General features: G+C 41.8%; 1 protein-coding gene across 1 annotated transcript in view; it reads left to right on the plus strand.

Moving 5' to 3' along the window:
• epha8 (eph receptor A8) overlaps positions 1–21,134 on the plus strand; it is a gene marked incomplete at its 5' end in the record, with an annotated part of 119,882 nt that overhangs the window by 54,409 nt on the left and 44,339 nt on the right. Inside the window, 4 exons of the mRNA XM_079510469.1 lie at positions 4,064–4,117; positions 4,963–5,106; positions 6,213–6,362; positions 7,849–8,164. Of these exons, the coding sequence (XP_079366595.1) occupies positions 4,064–4,117; positions 4,963–5,106; positions 6,213–6,362; positions 7,849–8,164 (664 nt within the window). The remainder of the gene's footprint in view (positions 1–4,063; positions 4,118–4,962; positions 5,107–6,212; positions 6,363–7,848; positions 8,165–21,134) is intronic.

Consider the following 21,134-nt stretch of genomic DNA (forward strand, 5'->3'; position numbering starts at 1 on the left):
ATTTAAACCTAAATAATACAACATAAACCGAAATACAACCAAAATAATTATCAGTATGAAGTGCGTGCGTGCGTGCGTGCGTGCATGCATGTAATTTGTGCATGCGTGTGCACATGAGACACAGACTTATGGGAATTACGGTAATTTGAGAATGGAAATATTTTTTGAATATTGGAGACATAATTATTAAAACAATGATTTTAATGTTTCACCTTTGGCATCTGGGTAAAACTCATAATATTCCCAAATTAAGAGGTTGTGTTTCTTTAAAACTAAAGCCATTCGTCCATGCTGGCATTCATTTCACCCAGTTAAAAGCTGTGATGCAACTCCTCCTGTAAAAGACGACAGACGAAGGCAATTGCTCCAATAGTGTTTTTACTGATTCATTAAACTCCCTCAATAGCAGGTCAACTCGTCTCAGTCTCAAATCAATCTCTACGTCTTATGGCGTCAGGATCTACTCTCTCCGTCTCAAAAACAACAGGCAATGCCTTACGTACGTCTTCTCAAATTACCGCAATTCTCAATTTTTCCCTCACACCCACTACTGCTCTCGTCTTCCCCTGACAATCAGCTCTTGTATCAGTGATTTTTTTGGCTAGGAATCACAATATGAAAATAGAAAGGAATCCCCAAGCATATTTCACCATATTTACTTATGCACTGGATCAGTCCTGGACTTGGTACTGGCCGATATACACACATTAAAGATGGAGTACCACAATTTTTTTCCACCCTAAAACATGATCATCAGGTATTATTATAATATAAGGAGGAAGAACCTTTTCCAAAAAGTGTACAGTATTTGTTAAAATCACGCCCACCAGTTCATTAAGTATGCCTGGTTTGCCTGGTGGGTGGTGATGGGTGGTGATCCACCTGAACTGAAGCCGCACCCACAGCTGTAGTTGTATGATAAAGGGGGAGGGGCTGATAGTGTGATGTCACTATATTACTTTTATTTCATTGGCCCGTTTGACTGTCAAGGGTTCAGCCTCCAGGAAGAAACCCTAAATACAAAGTTAATACACCATTGCACATAAAAACGACTCCAGGATGTCTAAAGAAGTACTGTCACCTCATAGACACATGAAAAACTGGGGAAAAAATGGTGGCACTCCATCTTTAAGGTATCGGAATCAGTATCGGGAAGGAAACAACGGTATTGGAACATGTCAATACATGCATATAAAATTGGATTCAGGCACCCCAAAACCTGGGACTGCAGCTACCCATAGGAGGAGAGAAGTCAAGTTAATCAGAGGCTTTTAAATAGACTGCTTCCCAATCAACACTACACAGGTGAAACAAATTGGCGGCCGACCTGCACTACTCTGCCAATCACTTCCCCCGATGGGAAGCGTGCCAACCCCAAGCAGGCATAGGGGGAGGGCCGTCACAAAGCGATGATGAGATTTATTTCCCTCATGCTGTTACTACATTGCAAAAGACTGGAGTGCAGTACTGTATAAATATACCTGTTGTGATTTCCCCAAACATTTGGAGGAGAGAAAAATGTATTTGTTTTATACATAAAATTTGGCTTTCACAAGATGTTTCAATAAGGTTCAAGGTGATAACATAATTACAACAGCATTCTTGTACTTCAAGCTTGCCTGCAGTAAGTGGCTGGAGTGGTCGCATGAGTGAACTGGCGGCAGTAAAGTGAAGTGTAGTATAATACTGACAAATAGCAGTAAACAAGAAATGACAACAGAAAAACAGAACGGAACCTGTAAACTAATCCTGTAATATGTGGGCAGAATCAGCTCAGAATCAGCTTTATTGTCACAGTTTTACAGGTAAAACAAGTTCACATCATATCATTTTTTTCAAGAAAAACTAAGAAAGGGAAGAGGACGGGGGGTGAGGAGATCAAGGCGGGAAAAAGAAAGAAAGTTTGAGTGCTTTTGCCACAAAAAGTACAGGTAAAGGGTTTTCTTCTGTGTGGTTCTTAGATATAACAAGCTTTTGCCACAAAACGATACAACCAAAAGGTCTCTATAGCTTATTTACACGCTTTGCTACAAACTGCACAAGCAAAGGGTCTCTCAGCTTTTTCCACAAAAAACACACCTAGTAGGCCTACTTACACATACAGTAGAGAGAAACAGCACCATGATGTGATGATGACCAGCCCAGTTTGTCGCTGACCCCAAGGAACTTGAATCTGCTCACTCTCTCCACTGCAGTCGTGTTTATGTGAATGAACAATCATCTCCTTTGTCTTGCTGATGTTATGATAGAGTTGTAATCCTGACACCACAATGTCAGGGCTCTCACTTACTCTCTCTGTAGGCCATATACGTCTGATCATTGTCTGTAATCAGACTGATAACATGGTGCATGGTGTCATCCACAATTCATACAGTGAAAAGCATTGCAATACCTACTGGTGGACAAATGGTAAAGATTGTGGCTTTAAACCTCCCAGGATGTCATATGGCATGAAATCTTAAAGGATCACTTCACCACTTTTCAACCTATAATACGTATAATTGGTCCTCACTAATGATCATGAGAAAATACCACAATTTTATTATGCTCAGTCCGTGTCTCATGGGAGGGCTGTGGGCAGTTCAGAAACCCGTCCACCAGTGACATCATCGATGGGGAATCCAAGCTAATAGAAACTGCAGGTTTTCTATTCCTGAAAAGTTGCAATGCGAAAATCGATAATAAAATACTAAATATGTTTTCAAAAACATCTTGTTTAAAAAAAAATCTGCCTAATGATGATGTCACTGGTGGACGGGTTTCTGAACTGCCCACAGCCCTCCTATGAGACACAGGCTGAGTAGAAAAAAATTGTGGTATTTTATCATGAACATTAGTGAGGACCAATTATATGAAGATAGGTTGAAAAGTGGTGAAGTGGTCCTTTAAGTCTGTCTATCTGTCTGGAGTTCTCTGCAGTATAGCTCACATCACATCAGATCAGATCACAGCAGCTTTATATTCTGTAATTCCTTCATCATCCGTGACACGACAGGCTTGTATCACCAGAAGCTGCAGGAGAATGAAGAGCAGCGACATGATGAGGCCGAACCACAGGTTTTCACAACATATCCCCCCACTTCCACTGGGATTTAAGGGGCGAATGAATGAGTCTGGCAACATGGGACATTGTCCTGCATCAGATCATGTGTCCCTGTTTTTTTTGGTGGATGCCAAAGGTGAAACATTACAATTATTGTTTTAATAATAATGTCCCCTCTATTCAAAAATGATCACACACACACACACACACACACACACACACACACACACACACACACACACACACACACACACACACACACACACACACACACACACACACACACACACACACACACACACACACACACACACACACACACACACACACACACACACACTTCCCTTAATTGTTCCCTGCATAATTCTATCTTGCAGAGGCGTTCAGTAAACAATGTATCTAATCACATACAAGTGGTTCATCTCATTACGATGACTGCTTCCCAAAGGAATTGCATTAAGCAAATTCCTCTGTCCTGAAATGTAGAACACAAGATTGCCTGCATTTAGCATCTCTCACCGACCTGCTGGAATGGAATATATTAGCATAGCAGGCCTTAATTGTGGTATTTAATGCATGCGGGCTGCTGTGGTCAGTAGACATTTCCAGAAAATGAACCAAATAAGTGCCTTTTGAAGTTTCTATAACATTTACATTGCATTTAAATTGTCATCAGTTGGACTGTAATTACCCATAGCCACTACTATGGTACACAACACTCCCAACTCTCATGCTTTATATGAGCAGGATCTGAAATGATCAATATCCTGGAAACATGAAATATTGTTTTTAAATTATAGCGACAGCTTTCGTACACCTGCCAGAGTCGCATTGGCTGCCGCTTGTTTGATAAAAAGTCATCAAATCGTTGCACTTGAGATGGAAAAATAGGGAGTCGGGGTATTGCATATAGGGAATCATTTGGGAATTCAGTTAATTCTGTTGTTTGTAGCTGCATATTAATCTGAACTTGTTTCTCTCTCTGTCTTTCCACCTGCCTCCGTTGTTGTCTCTCTGCAGTGGGATGCCATTAATGAAATGGACGAGTACTTCACTCCCATCCACACCTACCAGGTGTGTAATAGTCTCAGTGTGTGGCCATCCATCTCTGCTGCTGGCTCTCTGGGCCAATCCGCTGTATTTGTGTCACAGAGTCAGTTCTGTCTATGCGTGCAGGCCTACATATGGCTGGATATGTGTGTGCTTTGCAACTTCTGTAACAAAGCCACATGCACGCCACCGTCAGCATGAAAATGACGATGACACAAATGGTTCATAATGATTTTTCATTCTCACTCCACCTCCTTTTCTCCTCATTTTACCTTACTTTATTTTACTATTGTATAATGTTTTTTTTTTTACTTTGTACTTCAAAATGTCAAAATCAATTTATCTGTTCATATTTTTTTTAATTAATGAAGCTACAGTGCAATTCATTTAGACAGCATTCACACTTTGATTAGGTTGACAATAGCACACATTAGTTTACATGCTGCATGACTAAACTGATTATTTGATTGCTATAATTTATTTTTTATTCTGTTGATTGATTCTGTGATTATTAGATGTATTGTGTCACCCACCTACACAGTATAATCGCTAGTGTTAATGTATCCATCTGTAACTCAGAGATTGTACAATAACCAAAATAATTACGGACCATTTGGTTACATTAGCAGAGACTCCGAGTTAAATTAACCACTTGAACATCCGTCCATACTGTATAGGGGAAACATCAGCCAAAAATAGCAGAGCATATCTAATTATTGTGAGCATGTAAATCGGCTATTTTTGGCAAAATAAATTTGGTGTAGACAGTCTATTTAGTAGTCTGTTTTACTGAGAATAGAATTTGGTTAAGTCTCACATTTCGCAGTGAATTATTATTATTATTATTATTACTATTATTATCTGAGCAGGTATGCAACGTGATGAGTCCAAGTCAGAACAACTGGCTGAGAACACTGTGGATGCCTCGCGATGGAGCCAGGCGGATCTACATTGAGGTCAAGTTCACCCTGAGGGACTGTAACAGCATGCCTGGTGTACTGGGCACCTGCAAGGTAATGTGTCCTGTCCGCCACACAGACGGGGCTAGGTGCAGATTGTGAGTAAGATTATAGGCAGCACATGTGGTGGACCAGCAGGGGAGCAGGAAGACATAAAAGAGTACGGGAGTTTGGGGAAGGATAGCTTGCGTGAGAGACAAATTGTGATTATAATATATATATATATATATATATATATATATATATATATATATATTATAATCACATAATCACATATATATATATTATAATCACAATTAATTAATATATATATATATATATATATATATATATATATATATATATATATATAAATAAGAGAGAGAGAGAGAGAGAGAGAGAGAGAGAGAGAGAGAGACTGACTGTTAACCCAGTGTTTCTCTATGCTGTTTCCCAGGGCAACGGTTACAAACCAGAGTTTGGAACATTCAGTAGACTATAAAGGTCGGACATTTCAATTAAGCAGTGCAAGTGGTGGAGACAGTCTTATTGCAAGGTCTAAAGACAAAAGTGAATAAGGAATTTTATATCAGAGCCCCTGATGTATTTGGAGATTATATGTAGAACTAAACTATACAGTGTGTGTCCGTTTTTTAAAGATACATTGCATTTCAATTATTTTACATTTTCCTAATGAGGCATTTTCGTATTCGTTTGCGCTGTGTATTGCTGATTTGTTAGACGAGGTATATGATATGAATGATGAACAGTTGAACATGACATGACACACAAGCATTATCTGTTCTACATTTATGTTAAAATGATTGTGCTCTGTGCAGGCTTTCAAGTTATGTTTCGAATGTGTTTAATGTTAATTCAAAATGTTTCCAATGCAAAGTGTTGTAATCAAACTTGATAATTTGTTCATATGATTTGGTGTTAGAATTAAGTGTAATAATGACGATGACGATGATGATGATGATGATGAGTAGCACTAGTCAAAATCTCAGTTGTCGTTTTACTTGTAGTATACACAATACAGTACACATTATAGATTAGGTCTTTAATTGCTCTATTATATAAAGAATACACAGTAAAGTGTTAATTACTGTAATTACTGTAGGTGTGTGTACTGTACATGTCTCACACACAGTCAAATAATGCTGTTCTATCTTCTGTAGGAAACCTTCAACCTCTACTACTATGAGTCTGACAGAGCAGCGGGCGCGTCCATCAGAGAAAACCAGTTCATAAAGATTGACACCATTGCTGCCGATGAGAGTTTCACTGGTGTAGACCTGGGGGTCCGCAGACTCAAACTAAACACTGAGGTACATACACAACATTCAATATGTTCTGCTGCTGACACTACAGTCAGGCCCTGTGACAAGAATACATTCTTAAACAATTAATTAATGGGGTGACGTTGTTTTTTCATAAGGTTAGAGACTGGCATTCACTTTTTGTGATGTTCTTTTTAATGCAAAGCAACGGACTGCAGCAGTGTGCCCAAGACAAATTTCCCCCCAGGGACAATAAAGTTTACACTCTCTCTCTCTCTCTCTCTCTCTGTTCCCTGACAAGCTGTAGAACAGCTGTTTCTAACACCTTCCATCAACTCGTACTCACAGGCCCAATACCTAATGATAATAACCTAACTTGAGAGTTAGGTGTGCATGCCTGCTAGCTGTATTACAGTAGTTAACATGTTCTCTTGAATCTTATTGAAACAGCTCTTCTGAGATAATTTAGCTTAGCTCGCTATCTTTCTTTTCTGTTCTTAGCTTAGGACATCAAATTGAACTTTTTTGCATGGCATGCAAAATCGTTGCATGTGGTGAGCGTGATACAGCTGGCTCAATCTGTTTCTTTATTGTAGACTTTGACAACGACAGTATAATTTTCACACTTTTCTTGTGACAGGTGTGATTAATTATGGATTAAGTAAGTTAATATTTGAAATGGTTACTTCTTACTTTGTTGTTTGTGCTGCAATGCTAAAATAATAATAACACAGGAAACTTGAGTTCAAGGGAGTGAGCAAGTGAGCTAGTTGCGTGAACTTGCGTCTTGCGAAATGGGGACAGAGTGGCCTTCCGACACACCGCCATTTCGAATACGTGGCCTTGCAAAATCACTATTGTACACTAACTCAAAAACAGAGATGACCAGATGCGCTTCCCATCCAAAATCTTAATTAAGACGATTTTAACAAGGTTTCTACCATTATCTGTCACTATCTCAAGAAGTCCATATGCCCAAGCTGTTGTTGGAGACAGAAAAGATAACTTAATAAGGAAGTTAAGACATTTTATATCAGGGCCCCTGATGTATTTGGAGATATGTAGAACTACTAAACTATACAGTATGTGCCAGTTTTCTAAAGATACATTTCATTTAAATTAATTTACATTTTCCTAATGAGGGATTTTCCTATTCGTTTGCGCTGTGTATTGCTGATTTGTTAGACGAGGTATGATATGAATGATGAACAGTTGAACATGCCTTGACACACAAGCATTATCTGTTCTACATTTATTTTAAAATTATTGTGCTCTGTGCAGGCTTTCAAGTTATGTGGCATTAAAGCACAATAGATATAAGAAGTGGGATATTTGTACTTTACTTGAGTATTCCCAATTTCCAATACTTTTACTTCTACTCCACTACATCTCAGGCAAACATTTTGCTTTTACTCCTATACAATAATTATTTGAGTAATTTTGTAGATTTTGATGATTAAAAAACATACATGAACCACTTAGCCCTGCTATATAGTGTATATATTTGAGTACTTGTTCCACCACTGCCCCACAGGTGCGTGGCGTTGGTCCTCTGAGCCGCCGTGGCTTCTACCTGGCCTTCCAGGACATCGGGGCGTGCATCGCCCTCACCTCGGTGAGGGTGTACTACAAGCGATGTGTGGGCGTGGGTCGCAACCTGGCAGTGTTCACGGACGTGGTGACGGGCGCCGACTCCTCGTCCCTGGTGGAGGTCAGGGGTCAGTGCGTGGACCACGCCGAAGAGAGGGACACGCCGAAGATGTACTGCAGCGCCGAGGGCGAGTGGCTGGTGCCCATCGGAAGGTGTGTCTGCTCTGCTGGATTCGAGGTGCACAGAGACTCCTGTGTGGGTGAGTCAAGTGTGATGGAATGCCTTGGAGACTTTCAGTGTGCCTGCCCGTCACTATACTGTAGCCTCATTCTAGTCAATTTGTGCCTTGGCTATACTTGGGTGTTCTAGTTCAGGGGTTCTCAACGTTTTTGGCCGGGGACCCTCGGAAATGCTTTGGCCATGTCTGTAAAAAGAAAAATCTTTTTATTTTTCTTCTTTTTTTAAAATTATCTGGAGACCCCCAAAAATAATTTGGGTATTTTCTTGAGGGTAGTTTTTTTCTGGTTGATGAAAAGGCCAGTTTGTTGTCTTCATTGGATGGTAATCAATGTCATGTTTGGATAAAGTTCATGGTAATAAGTTCATGGTGAAAAGTCACTTAAAAGTTCTGGGGTGTGACTGTTATTATTAAAATCATAGTACAAATTCACTTGTTTTTTATAAAATGTGACTTCCATTATTTATGCCTGATGATCGAGGAATGCCTAAATTAATTAATTTTGAGATGCACAAAAACTCCAATGCCCCCCCCCCCTCCCCACACACACACACACACACACACACACACACACACACATAAATCCAATCTCTTAAAATGTGCCTTTTGTTTATATTTTTTGATGGGCTGCCCTCATTTAGAGACCTGTGCATATTTAAAGTTGCCATGGGTTACAGTAATTAAAGCCTATTAATCACAGACCATTGGATAATTAAACGCTAAAAGCATTTTGTCAGCTAAACGAGGCGAACGAGACACGCAACACCGGCTTTCTCGCGGCTCCCCGCAGACTCCACAACCCCCCTTCCAACACCACAACCACCTCTACAGCATACCGTACACATCCACCGGTTTCAGTCATGTATTACCAATTTGTGGCCGGAGGAGGAAAGCTCTCTTGGTTAGGCACAGTGTGAACATCTTGTCAAATGTGTTTACTGGAGTAAGTGAGTGTGTATACTGTGTGAGATGTGTCTGGATGTGACCGGTTCAGAGAGATGCACGCACACACACACACGCACACACACACACACACACACGCACACACCTATAATTAGTTGCAAGCATTTAGCATCCACGCAGCAATGCAAAATTGTGCACATGAAGGAACAGCTTAGCATGTCTAAACAAAAAAGAGGAGTTGCAGCAGGAAGACAGAGACCGAGACAGAGACGGAGAGAGCTGTTCAATGTATGCACTACTGATGTCTTGTCTCCCTGGCACCAAACTGGGTCGCTGTGCTAATTCGCCCTTGCCAAGCCCAGCCGCAGTCACGCACACACGAGACCAGACAAGACACATCAGAGCACAGAGATGGCCCTGGAGCACCAGAGAGAGGCTGCGGGCACGAGACAGTAAGAGAGACCCAGCTTAAGTGGTTGAGCCTTGTATGTGAGGTAGAAAATGATTAAGACATGAGTGTGTGTGTGTGTGTGTGTGTGTGTGTGTGTGTGTGTGTGTGTGTGTGTGTGTGTGTGTGTGAGAATGTGCCTAAGTGGTGCTCCCCTGACAAAAGGCGCAGAGTTGGGCTTGAGAGCACGAGATGGTGTGTGTGTGTGTGTGTATGTGTGTGTGTGTGTGTGTGTGTGTGTGTGTGTGTGTGTGTGTGTGTGTGTGTGTGTGTGTGTGTGTGAGAGTAGGATTGCGTGATCTGCCGTTAAGTGTGTCACAGAGGGAGTGGCAGGAAAAAGGGAATTATGATTGAGCCAAAGTTGCAAGCGGGTGCCGCACACTGAAAACAGCAGATATACAAGCTGTCAGATCTACAATCTCTGCAGAACATGTCGCGGCGTGATGCATTGTGAGCTTGTAGATCGTCTATTTCCGGTGCATGACACGGCTCGCAACTATAAGGCAAACTCAGGCTTAATTCCTAGAGGAGTGGTCAACGGCAAGTCTGTGTGCGTGCGTGCGTGCGTGCGTGCATGCGTGTGCGCGTGCATGCGTGTGTTGACATACACGCGTGTGTGAGTTCACATGAAAGAAACCTGGTGTGTGTTTCTGTGAATGAGTGTGTGTGTGTGTGTGTGTGTGTGTGTGTGTGTGTGTGTGTGTGTGTGTGTGTGTGTGTGTGTGTGTGTGGGTGGAGTGAGAGATATGCGTGCCTGAATAGATTAAAGGACTACATACAGTAGGAGCGATCGAGGATACACACACACTTAGACTTGTCACATCCACTCAGATCAACCACCTATCAGCCCCACACACATACACACACGCGTGCACGCATGCATGCGTGCACGCATGCATGCGTGCACGTATGCAGTACGCACGTACAGTGAGCGTGTGTAATCCAAAATGTACAAATACAGTAGTACTGTAAAATAGCAATATACCATCTGAGAAAATAAAACGTGTGTTAATGTTAGAAGAATTATCAGATATAAAACATGTTTTAACCAATCAGAAATTAACAGGGAACAACAGGGAACAGCTTTCTACCTCTGGTCTGCTTTGAGGCAGGCTTCCAGAGAAGAATGGAAGATATAACCTCATGATCAGCTCTGTAGCAGTGGCCGGCAAACTGTGTTCTTCTCCTTTTGTACAGTACAATATTTACCAGGGCCTTTGTAGAACACTATGTTATCTATAACTCCAGATCAACCTCACAGAAACACACAAATCAATACAGTATTTACCATGTTTTGCCAATTAAAGCCATCAGATCAATAGTTTAATTATGTTTAACCTATTGCTCATTATTTTTCATGTAGTCCAAAATGTAAAATTATTCAAGACTGGAATGGAAGCACAGATGTATTTGTGCTGTTTGCGCGTGTGTAGGTGTTTGTGTTTGTGTCCACTTATATTCATTCAGGGAAAGTTCGCTGAGTGTGCATAGCCTTTTTCAACACACATTTCTATAGCTGCACCCAACCACACCTGGAAGCTGTCTGATACAACCAGAATGTATGGCTGTTCCTACACACACAGTGTTAACTCTCAAAATGTGAAATGGATGCATACGTTCCCTCTAGCTTTAAATGGTAAATGGTAAATGGTGCATTTATATAGCGCCTTTATCCAAGGCGCTTTACATAGATTGTGCATTACATTCACCCATTCATACACCGATTGCGGCGGAAGCCATGCAAGGTACCAACCAGCACATCGGGAGCAATTTGGGGTTCAGTGTCTTGCCCAAGGACACTTCGACATGTAGACAGGAGGAGCCGGGATTCGAACCGCCGACCCATGGATCATTGGACGACCTGCTCTACCTCCTGAGCCACAGTCGCTTTCAATGCAGACAGCTGAGCAAAAGGGAAATAGCTAACGTGTGCGTGTGTGCGTGCGTGCGTGCGTGCGTGCGTGCGTGCGTGCATGCGTGCGTGCGTGCGTGCGTGCGTGCGTGCGTCCGTGCGTGCGTCCGTGCGTGTGTGTGTGGGGGGGGGGGTCATGCAATATCTACCCTATACTGTAGGTCAACTATAGACAGGGCAATGCAGTTTTATTTCAAGCAAAGGCATTCGCAACACAAATAGAATAGAATGACATTAGAATGCATTAAAAAATAATAATAATAACAGAAGAAAAACACACACACACACACACAAACTTTTAACAACAAAATCAACTCACGTATACAGCACTCAGGGAAAGCTAATCAATTTTGTATCATGTTTGAGATTCTTTATTATGTTGCCAGACAGCTAGCTACTAACATATTTATACTTTGTGTCCTCTGATGTTAGCGTTTCCAGCAGTCAGTGCCTCGAACATTTTGTGTGTGCATATGAACATGTGTGTGTGCATGTGAACATGCGTGTGTGCATGTGGCGGGCTGCCTACGAGGAACCATGTCATGGTGGCATCTGACAGCTCTTGTAATTTGTCACTTCTCTCTCTTAACCCATTTTGACCTGAGATCAGATTCTAAAAATGTCTTCTACATCCTCATTGTTTGATTTTTAAAAAATAGCAGACCTACAAGCTCGTAGCGCGCCACTCGGTGCCGCGCTATGAGCTGGTAGATCTGCTATTTTTCAATAGCTAAAGCATAACATAATGCTAACACCAAAAGGGGTTCCCGCCCAAAATGGGTTAAGCAGACAACATCATTGGCTCCCCCATGCAGTCACTGAGGGATCGTGGGATTGTTCAGGGCCCCTTTCTGCTCTCCTGTCAGCATGCTGTCCTCTCTGTCAGTCAGAGAAAGACAAGGAGACTCGGAGAAACTGAAATAAAGGGCATGGGGCGTATAATTAAGAATGAAAAAGAGAAAGAGAGGGGGGGAAAAAACTTGAAAGAATGCACAAATGTAAGATGGTGCTGAAATGATGAGAACGTGAGAAAATGTGCGACACTCCACCACATAATGTGATCATTATCTGTCAGCATGATGCTGTAGAAAATATCAAAGAGAGAAGACAGCTCTGAGCGATGAGGATTTAATATTATGCTATTTTATATTTATTTTATCACACAAAGAGGAGCCACCCTGAAGGGATGGAGCCTTAATATCCTTTCTGTGGCCTGTCACCACCCTTCCTCCCACTCTCTTCTGAACTCGCCTGTCATTCTTTTCTGGTGGTATTTCTATTTCAATCACAGAATGCACACATGCTGAGATCGATGCGCGCACACTCAGCCGCACACATATTGCCAAGAATTGCAAGCACATAGACACCTAAAAAACAGAGATAGAAAATGCAGAGAAGCCCAGGCGGTGGCGTAACCGTCTGGGCACCCGACTGGTAATCCAGTCGCAGTGTGCCGCGGGTTCGACTCCCGAGACCGACACGGCCTTTACTGCATGTCTTCCCCCATCTCTCTCCCGTTTCCTGTCAGCCTACTGTCTGTCCCTTCAAAAACCAATAAAAGGCGTAAGCCGCAAAAAAAATATCTTAAAAAAAAAAAGAAAATGCAGAGAAAGGACATGTATGCCCATCTCTGACAGGCACATTTAGCAGCACTGAGCTCCTGAGGTCCGAACAGGTGAATGAAAGCTGATACTCAAACTGTGGTAGGCTATAAAAAGTACGTATAAACAGCAACTTATAGCCATTATGAATCCCTCTGAATACACAGGCATATCAATCAACTGTCAGAAATAGCAAAACTGAAATTAAACCCATAAATCCTGGTGAGTCAGGTTGGCATGAATCAAGTGCAGAGCGGTTCTCATCCTGGAGGGTGTGGAGCTCCTAATGAAGATGCTAGTTAAGTGATTTGAGAGAACAGATGATTTGGTGAGAACGGCATTATTCCCTGCCTCAAGACCACTTGAGTGGAACATGATATTCATAATTACTGACAGAAACAACTTGTTGCTGCAGCGCCATTGAGAATGAGAATGTGCAGCTCAATCTCCAGAGAGACAGAGAGGAAAGGAATATGGAGTGATCAAATTACGTAGTTCCATCCTTCTGGAAGCATGTAAACAAGCGGCAATCATCGACAATGTTTTGGTTTGGAGGTAGAAATGACACCGAGGCATTAGAGTACACCCACACTCCTGCCTCAGGGCAGGAACACTGCCTGGTGTACACACACACACACACGCACATGCACACGCACACACACACACGGCCACGTGCACGCACACATGCACGCACACTCTCTCTCGCTTTCCCTCTCTCTCTCTAATCCAGCATTCCCAAGACATTCTCATCAACTGTATTTGAACTCAGAGGAAGGTATTCATTAATTTTAATACATTACAGAAAGACAGCATAGTGAGCATCATGATATGTTCAGTGGCTAATTAAAATGTCCTTTGTTGTGTATAGTATGTGCACATGAGTGTGCGCTAAGGGGTTTGCTGATTGTGCCGCGATTATATTGGTTGATCCTCATTGCTGGATAGCGGTGGACTGTGTATTTTATTATATTGGATGAACTGTGACGAAGAGAGATGAGAACACTAGAAGTATTGAAGAATGGAGGAGAGGAGTGGAGGAGAGGAGAGAGAAATAAAGGAGAGGAGAGAGAAGTACAGAAGAATGGAGGTGGGGAGAGGAGAGGAGAGGAGAATGGAGGAGGGGAGAGATGAGAAGAGGGTATTATTAAAGCTTTCTCATGCTGTTAAGCCATTGTGACAGAGAGGCAGAGCAAGCAGTGTGATGTGGGAGAGAGAGAGAGCAAGCGATAACAGAATGAATCATATCTCAGCCAGACACGGCAGTGTTGTGTCACTCAAACTTCCCCCCAATCTTTGTTGTGATTGGCCAAAGCCCTATCTCCACAGCAGGTGCAGAGCGCCACACGTCAGTGCACACAGTAACTTTGCACACACACACACACACACACACACACACACACACACACACACACACACACACACACACACACACACACACACACACACACACACACACACACACACACACACACACACACACACACACACACACACACACACACACACACACACACACACACACACACACACACACACACACACACACACACACACACACACACACACACACACACACAGTCAGAGCTGGCTGCTGGTGTGTAAATTATTGATTGGTAGTGTGCCACCCATGGCCTGCAGTAGCCAGTCATGTCCCAGTCCAGTGTCTAGGTGCTATTAGCGCTGACATTAAAGAGACAAGCTACATGATAGCAGATCACTGAGAGCCTGGCAGCCTCCTTCTGGAGGGACCGTGGGACTCCTTGCAATGATTTTCTGCCCCGACTTCTTGTTGAGTTAAACTGATGGGTACGTGGGGTGCTGTCATTTAATTCTTACCCCCTCCATTCCACTGCAGATGAATGAGTGGTGTGTGGGGTTGGCGACTGGGCAAGTTGGCGGGTGACTGAGTGATTGTGCGAGTTACGTTCGTGAGCCACATTTAAGGTGGTTGCACACTGGACGCGTTTTTCGGAAAACCGATGGAGAAACGCCGCTAAAAATCCGAAAAAACGCGCTCGGTGTATGGGGACCTTTACTCTCTCTTTGGATAAGTGCGTCTGCTAATTGTAAATGAATTGTGAATGCATACGTCTAAAATGGATGGTTATCATCAGGATTGTATTGATTCCGATTCTGCTTATCGATTCCAGTTCTTTCCAATTCCCTGTATCAGTATATAGTTGTTTACAAGCCAAATATATTTACTGTAGTAGTAGCCTACCTGAGATAGAGGCAATGCTGTTGAAATTATCCAAACATCACAATTGTCTATGACGAATAATTGTCAAATTTAAGAACTGAAATTTAGCCTATACAGTTACAGATATGGAAATTCTTGGCCGATAACGATATTTAAAATAACAATTTAGCCAATAGCCGATACAGAGAGATGTTTTAGTTTTTGTTGTTTTTATTTCCAACTTTTGTGCCAGGGAAACACAATCTCCAATACAAGAAATACATCAACATGTTCAGAATCTTGGCAGGCTGCAGATAACACACCAAGATAGCCAACACAAAATGTATGCTCATCAACAACAGATAAATATCGGCTACTGCCATCGATTAATGTCCTTTTTATTTGCCGTTACCAATATTGGCAAATATCGTCCCATACCGATATGTGGCCGATACATCGGTGCATCATCACACTTATATTCTATGACAACACAGTGGAAAGCAGTAGTTTTGAGCTGCTAGTTGTACATCTTATTTATAGGAAACCTACTCAATACGATTACCATATTTTCAAACCAGCAAACCGTGACCTTTAAATAAACCACACATTCATAGGATGAACTTCATACATACATGTCTGTGCGTGTGTACGTACATGCTGGTCCTTAAGTGTTTTCCACCTTTCAACACCATGGATGGTTGTTAGAATGAGTATGCTCTCCAAGAGTGTACAGTATGATGTCTTGCTGTGATTTCTCCAAGAGTGCTAGCAAAGTTACCACCTGGCTAGCACCTCCAGTCGAGCCAGTGAGCTGTGACACTCCTGGTCTTATTGCCAATACAATGGAGAGTTGACCAAAGAGAAAATGTGTCACATTTGTGATTAAAGTACTACACACTGTTATGTTAGCTATGTATGCTACACTGTATACCTCATATCTAAACAGATGGATATGATAAGGAACTAAGCAGAACCAAACTTTGGTCATTTTTATGGATACCTGGTATTTGGCTTTTTGGAATCTGTTCCAACTTAAGTTGAAACAAAGATTTGACATCCTGTGTGTGTGTGTGTGTGTGTGTGTGTGTGTGTGTGTGTGTGTGTGTGTGTGTGTGTGTGTGTGTGTGTGTGTGTGTGTGTGTGTGTGTGTGTGTGCGCGTGCGTGCGTGCGTGAGTGAATGCGTGCATGCATGCGTGTGTCTGTGCGTGTGTGCGCATACACGCGCGTGTGTGCGCCTGTGTGCACGTTTGTAGACTTACTTGTTGGGAGGACAGTTTGTGTGCATGGACATTCGTGTGCACGAGCCACGAGCCGATTCATTCTGCATCCGTTTTCAGGCTGAAAGGCTTTCATCGCAATGAAAGAGCATAGAATATTTTTCACCAGTTGTTCTTTAAACAATTTATGGTCAAAGCTCATTTGCATTTTTTTTACTAAATGTGAGCTGTTCATATGTTATCTGTACACTACAGTGGTTATCCTCTCACAACAGTCACACGTCGTACTATAGGACTCCAGTCCTCTGGACTCAGAATTACTGAATTGAGTCGAGAACCAACACACTTCAGCTAATTGTGTTGGAGGAGCACAGGTGAAACATGGCTCTGGTGACAATGTTAGAGGTTAGGTAGTGAAGGGGTGTCTCGGAGCATGGTTGCGCATGTTTGTGGGATAACGAGTTCAGTAGAAATGCCTTGGTTTGGGATCTCAGGAGGTGTGCCTGTACTCATGGGTGAGGGAGACATGCATGTATTCTACCTGTTGTGTCCAAAGTGGGAGAAAAATGGGTTGTCCAACAACTGACTGCTTATTTGAACTCAGACCACAATCTTTTGCACCCACTGCAATTCAGTTTTCGCTCTAATCATTCAACAGAAACAGCTAACTGTTACTTTCTGGAAAGTGAAAAGTCAAAGTTAGTTGCAGGTGGCATAGTGGGCGCAGTATTTCTGGATCTCAAAAAGGCATTTGACACTAGTGTACACCATCAGGTACTCCTGTCAAAGCTCTCCTTTAGCTTTTCTACAGAAGCAGTCAAATGGATGCATTCATACTTAACAAACAGGAACCAAAGTGTTCGTATTGGTAATACTCAGTCAACATAATCTTAACTGTAACATTGGAGTTCCTCAGGGATCAATACTGGGCGCTATTTTGTTTAGTTTATATATATAAATGATCTGCCTTCCGTCTGTCCAACTGTCTCCATACAAATGTATGCTGACAACACACTTTATATACCCGCTAAAAACAAACAACTAGCAGCAGACAAATTAACTGCAGCCATGGTCCACGTATCTGATTGGTTTAGGAACTCATGTTTGCTGAACACAACTCATGTTCACGTAACTCTGCAGAACCTGACATTGACATTCTTATCGAGGGTAGTAGTATTCAGGTAGTATCAGAATTTAAATATCTTGGAATTACACTAGACTCAAACATTTAAAAAACATGTTAAAAATGTAGCCAATAAAATCAAATTCAATGTATCTAATTTCAGACACATAAGACCATATCTAACATAGATGCAGCTAAACTCTTCATGCATGCTATGATCTTTTTACACATAACATACTGTTTCAAAACCTGTCAGTGTCGGGTGGATTAAAGCAAATGCCTCTATGTATATGTATATGTAATTTGTAGTTGATTAGCCGTATACTGTGGTTACTTTGCGTATGCCCCGTTTGATGCGTATGTATCGTAGTATGACGTCAGGGTATAACTGGTACAACTAGCTCTCAATGATGACGTAATAAAGACGTGTTATTAAAGGACCCAATGCCAGGGTGTAATTGGTTTTCGATGGTGACGTAATGACGATAAAGGTAAGGCCCCTATGTATAGATGTATGTAATCTGACACCACTGCCATATCAAGCACAAGTAGTCATTACGTTATGCGCTGGCACAGCGCATACACATCAAACGGCGACATACGAAAACGAAAACTATTACTTGCGCGCTCTGCTTGCGCAAGTAATGAAGGGAAACGTTACGTCATAATATGTCATTTATTATATATATCATATTGTCTCTTTATTGTTAATGGCGTTTAATGTTTGTGTTTGCAGCGTTTGTTTTACAGCCTGTTTTCACACCATAAAGCCCAGATCAATTAAAAACAGCCTCCAGTCAGTGTATCCAGGAGGGGTTCCTGTCCAGAATAGATCAAACACCAATAGGGGTTCCCGTCCTAAATGGGTTAAGGGCAGGCCATAATTAATACATTCTTTGACTCCATCAGTCTGCACATAAATCTAAACATAAAATTCCTCAATACAACATGAAAGGTTACTGTTTGTTCACAAACATTTCACTTGCAGTAGTCCATCTAGGGGATTTCAGGAATATTGGGAAAGCATCATTAGCCTACTGTATATGCCACCTGATGTTTTTATCATTGCTATAAGATTGTGCAATATATTTCATCATCATCATCATCATCAACACAGATATCCCTGATTATGTGAGCCAGGTATTTAAACTTTTTCACAACCCCTAATACTTCACCTGCCAATGAGAAAAGAGGAAAAGACAGCTGAGACTGAGTTTAATGTGCACAGACATTAAGACCGTGAAAGAGTAAAGTGGCATGTGATTACCAGTTGTACAATGCTTGTCTCTACCAGTGTTGGGCAAGGTATTTGGAAAGTCTATTAAGCTGCCAGTTACTCTACATTAAATTAAACCAACACACTCAGAGAGGTATTCAGCTAAGCTAAAAAAAAAAGTAGTTTGAACCAATGTCATTATACAGTAAATCAATGCTGTCTTACTGAGCCGATTAGTCAGGAAAAACATTTTTGGAACAAAAACAAAAACTGTGTACCCTTATCGTGTGTGTGTGTGTGTGTGTGTGTGTGTGTGTGTGTGTGTGCGTGCTTGCTTGCCTGCGTGCGTGCGTGTGCGTGCGTGCGCCAAGGTTTCTAATAGTTTTTGATTTTTCATTATAGTTTAGGTAAGTTTTGACATTTTTTTTCTAATTTTCTTAGTTTTAGTTAACTATTATAACCTTGTTGCGCGCACGTGTGTGCGTTGACTCAAAACTCAGTAACGTAACGCAAACCACAGCAAAGGAATAAAGATTTATATTCCAAACGTATGGATAGAGTATCCTACAGGCATCTGTTCAGTTGCAACAATTAGGCTAAGTGTATTCTGCTCTCCTCTGTTCCACTTCCTCAAAGAAAACCGATTTCACTTTTGACTTATTGTTTTTCTTTCTAAAGCATATAGGCCTACAGTACAGATGATCAGAAGATATTATTATCAAGCACCTAAAGGCAAGAACAAAGCTTTAGGCTACTTCTCTGAACATACTGCACTGTAGATAAAATGACTGTGCTACGGTAAGTTATAATCGATCATCTTTGAAATAAAACTATTTTCAATGTTTTTGGTGAAGATGTAAATGTACTGTACATGTAGCACTTTGTTCTCTTTCTGGTTGTCAATTGTCAAAACTCTTCAGGCGCCAGAGTGGCAGTCCTGCTTTACATGCCGACTGCTGGCCTTCTCTGTGGATGCTAGCCCTGTAAATGTAATTAGACCAGAGGCCACACCTGGCCAAAGACACAAAAAGAGGAAAAATGTCAACGCCACAACCAGTATAATCATCACCTTTATTTATTCTCGGAAATACAGTTGAGGGCAAGCCCTCATTTTCAATGTAGCCAAGGTTACAGTTCACAAATACAGTCAAAATAATACATCAACACAACAATCAGGATACAATTACAAAGGAACCTAAATGCAGAACAACCAGTAAAATAAATCAATTGAAGCAGGAGCAATCACGGTGAAAAATGTTCTGGAACATTCATTTTAATTGACCGAAGGATGGCAGGGAGCTCAGTTTTGATGTTCATTCCACGAGGTTGGGCCATTGACAGAAAAAGCTGTCTTGCCCAACTCTGTCTGATAATAATATAAGGTAGAGAGAATTCAGTAGGGACAATAAGGCATGCAAGTATCTATTAGTGCAAATTGGTAGACATTATCTCTGGAGCCATGTGATTAACATACATCATATTCTTTTGTAGGTAGGCTACCCTGCCATCTGCGCTCCTGCCGCTTCTAGGAGCACTTGGCTCGTTTTCATCTATTTTGTTTACACTAGACTGGTGCCTGGCTGTAGAGCACTGCGTCGGTGTGTGTGTGTGTGTGTGTGTGTGTGTGTGCGCAAGTGCCTTTAACTGTGGTGGGTGTTCAATTCAAAGAGAGAAGGGCAGGCAGGGGATTATGCGGTCTTACATAATTAGAAATCATGTAGATGATGTTGCAACACACTTATTTTTGCCATGGGCGAAATAAAAATAAAATAAAAATAATATCAATTTTGAAAAAGAAATGCAATGGAACCAAGGGTCTGAGATATACTCGACCCTGAACCAAGAATGTTTCACCAGCCCTTGCATCCCCTCTGCTTGATTGCCTGCTGAGCACAGCAGATGTGGAAACTGTGGACTGGGGTTGCACAAGTTCATCCAAACTTTTCTAGCATTACGAATAAAAGCATGTCTGTCAACGTATTCACCCAGTGCATTCTATAGACTAATAGACTAGTGTGGGTCATGGCCAAAAGAATAAGGTCGCGAATACAAGCGGACGAAATGAGTTTTCTTCGACAGGTGGCTGGCATCTCCCTTAGAGATAGGGTGAGAAGTTCAGTCACGTGAGAGAGACTCGGAGTAGAATTGCTGCTTCTTCGCCTGGAAAGGAGACAGCTTAAGCTGGTGGTTCGGGCATCTGGTTAGGATGCCTCTCGGGCGTCTCCCTAGGGAGGTCCTCGAGGTGAAGGATTTACCAACAAAATGTGGACACACACTCCTCCCTTTCATTTCGACCAAGCTCACTGAAAAGTCTAATTTGGAATCAGTGATCACATGTGTTTTAGACAAAAATACACCAATTCAAATATATAACATTTAATGTCAGGACTA

This window comes from Electrona antarctica (assembly GCF_951216825.1).
Source record: "Electrona antarctica genome assembly, chromosome: 9".
NCBI classification, from domain to species: domain Eukaryota; kingdom Metazoa; phylum Chordata; class Actinopteri; order Myctophiformes; family Myctophidae; genus Electrona; species Electrona antarctica.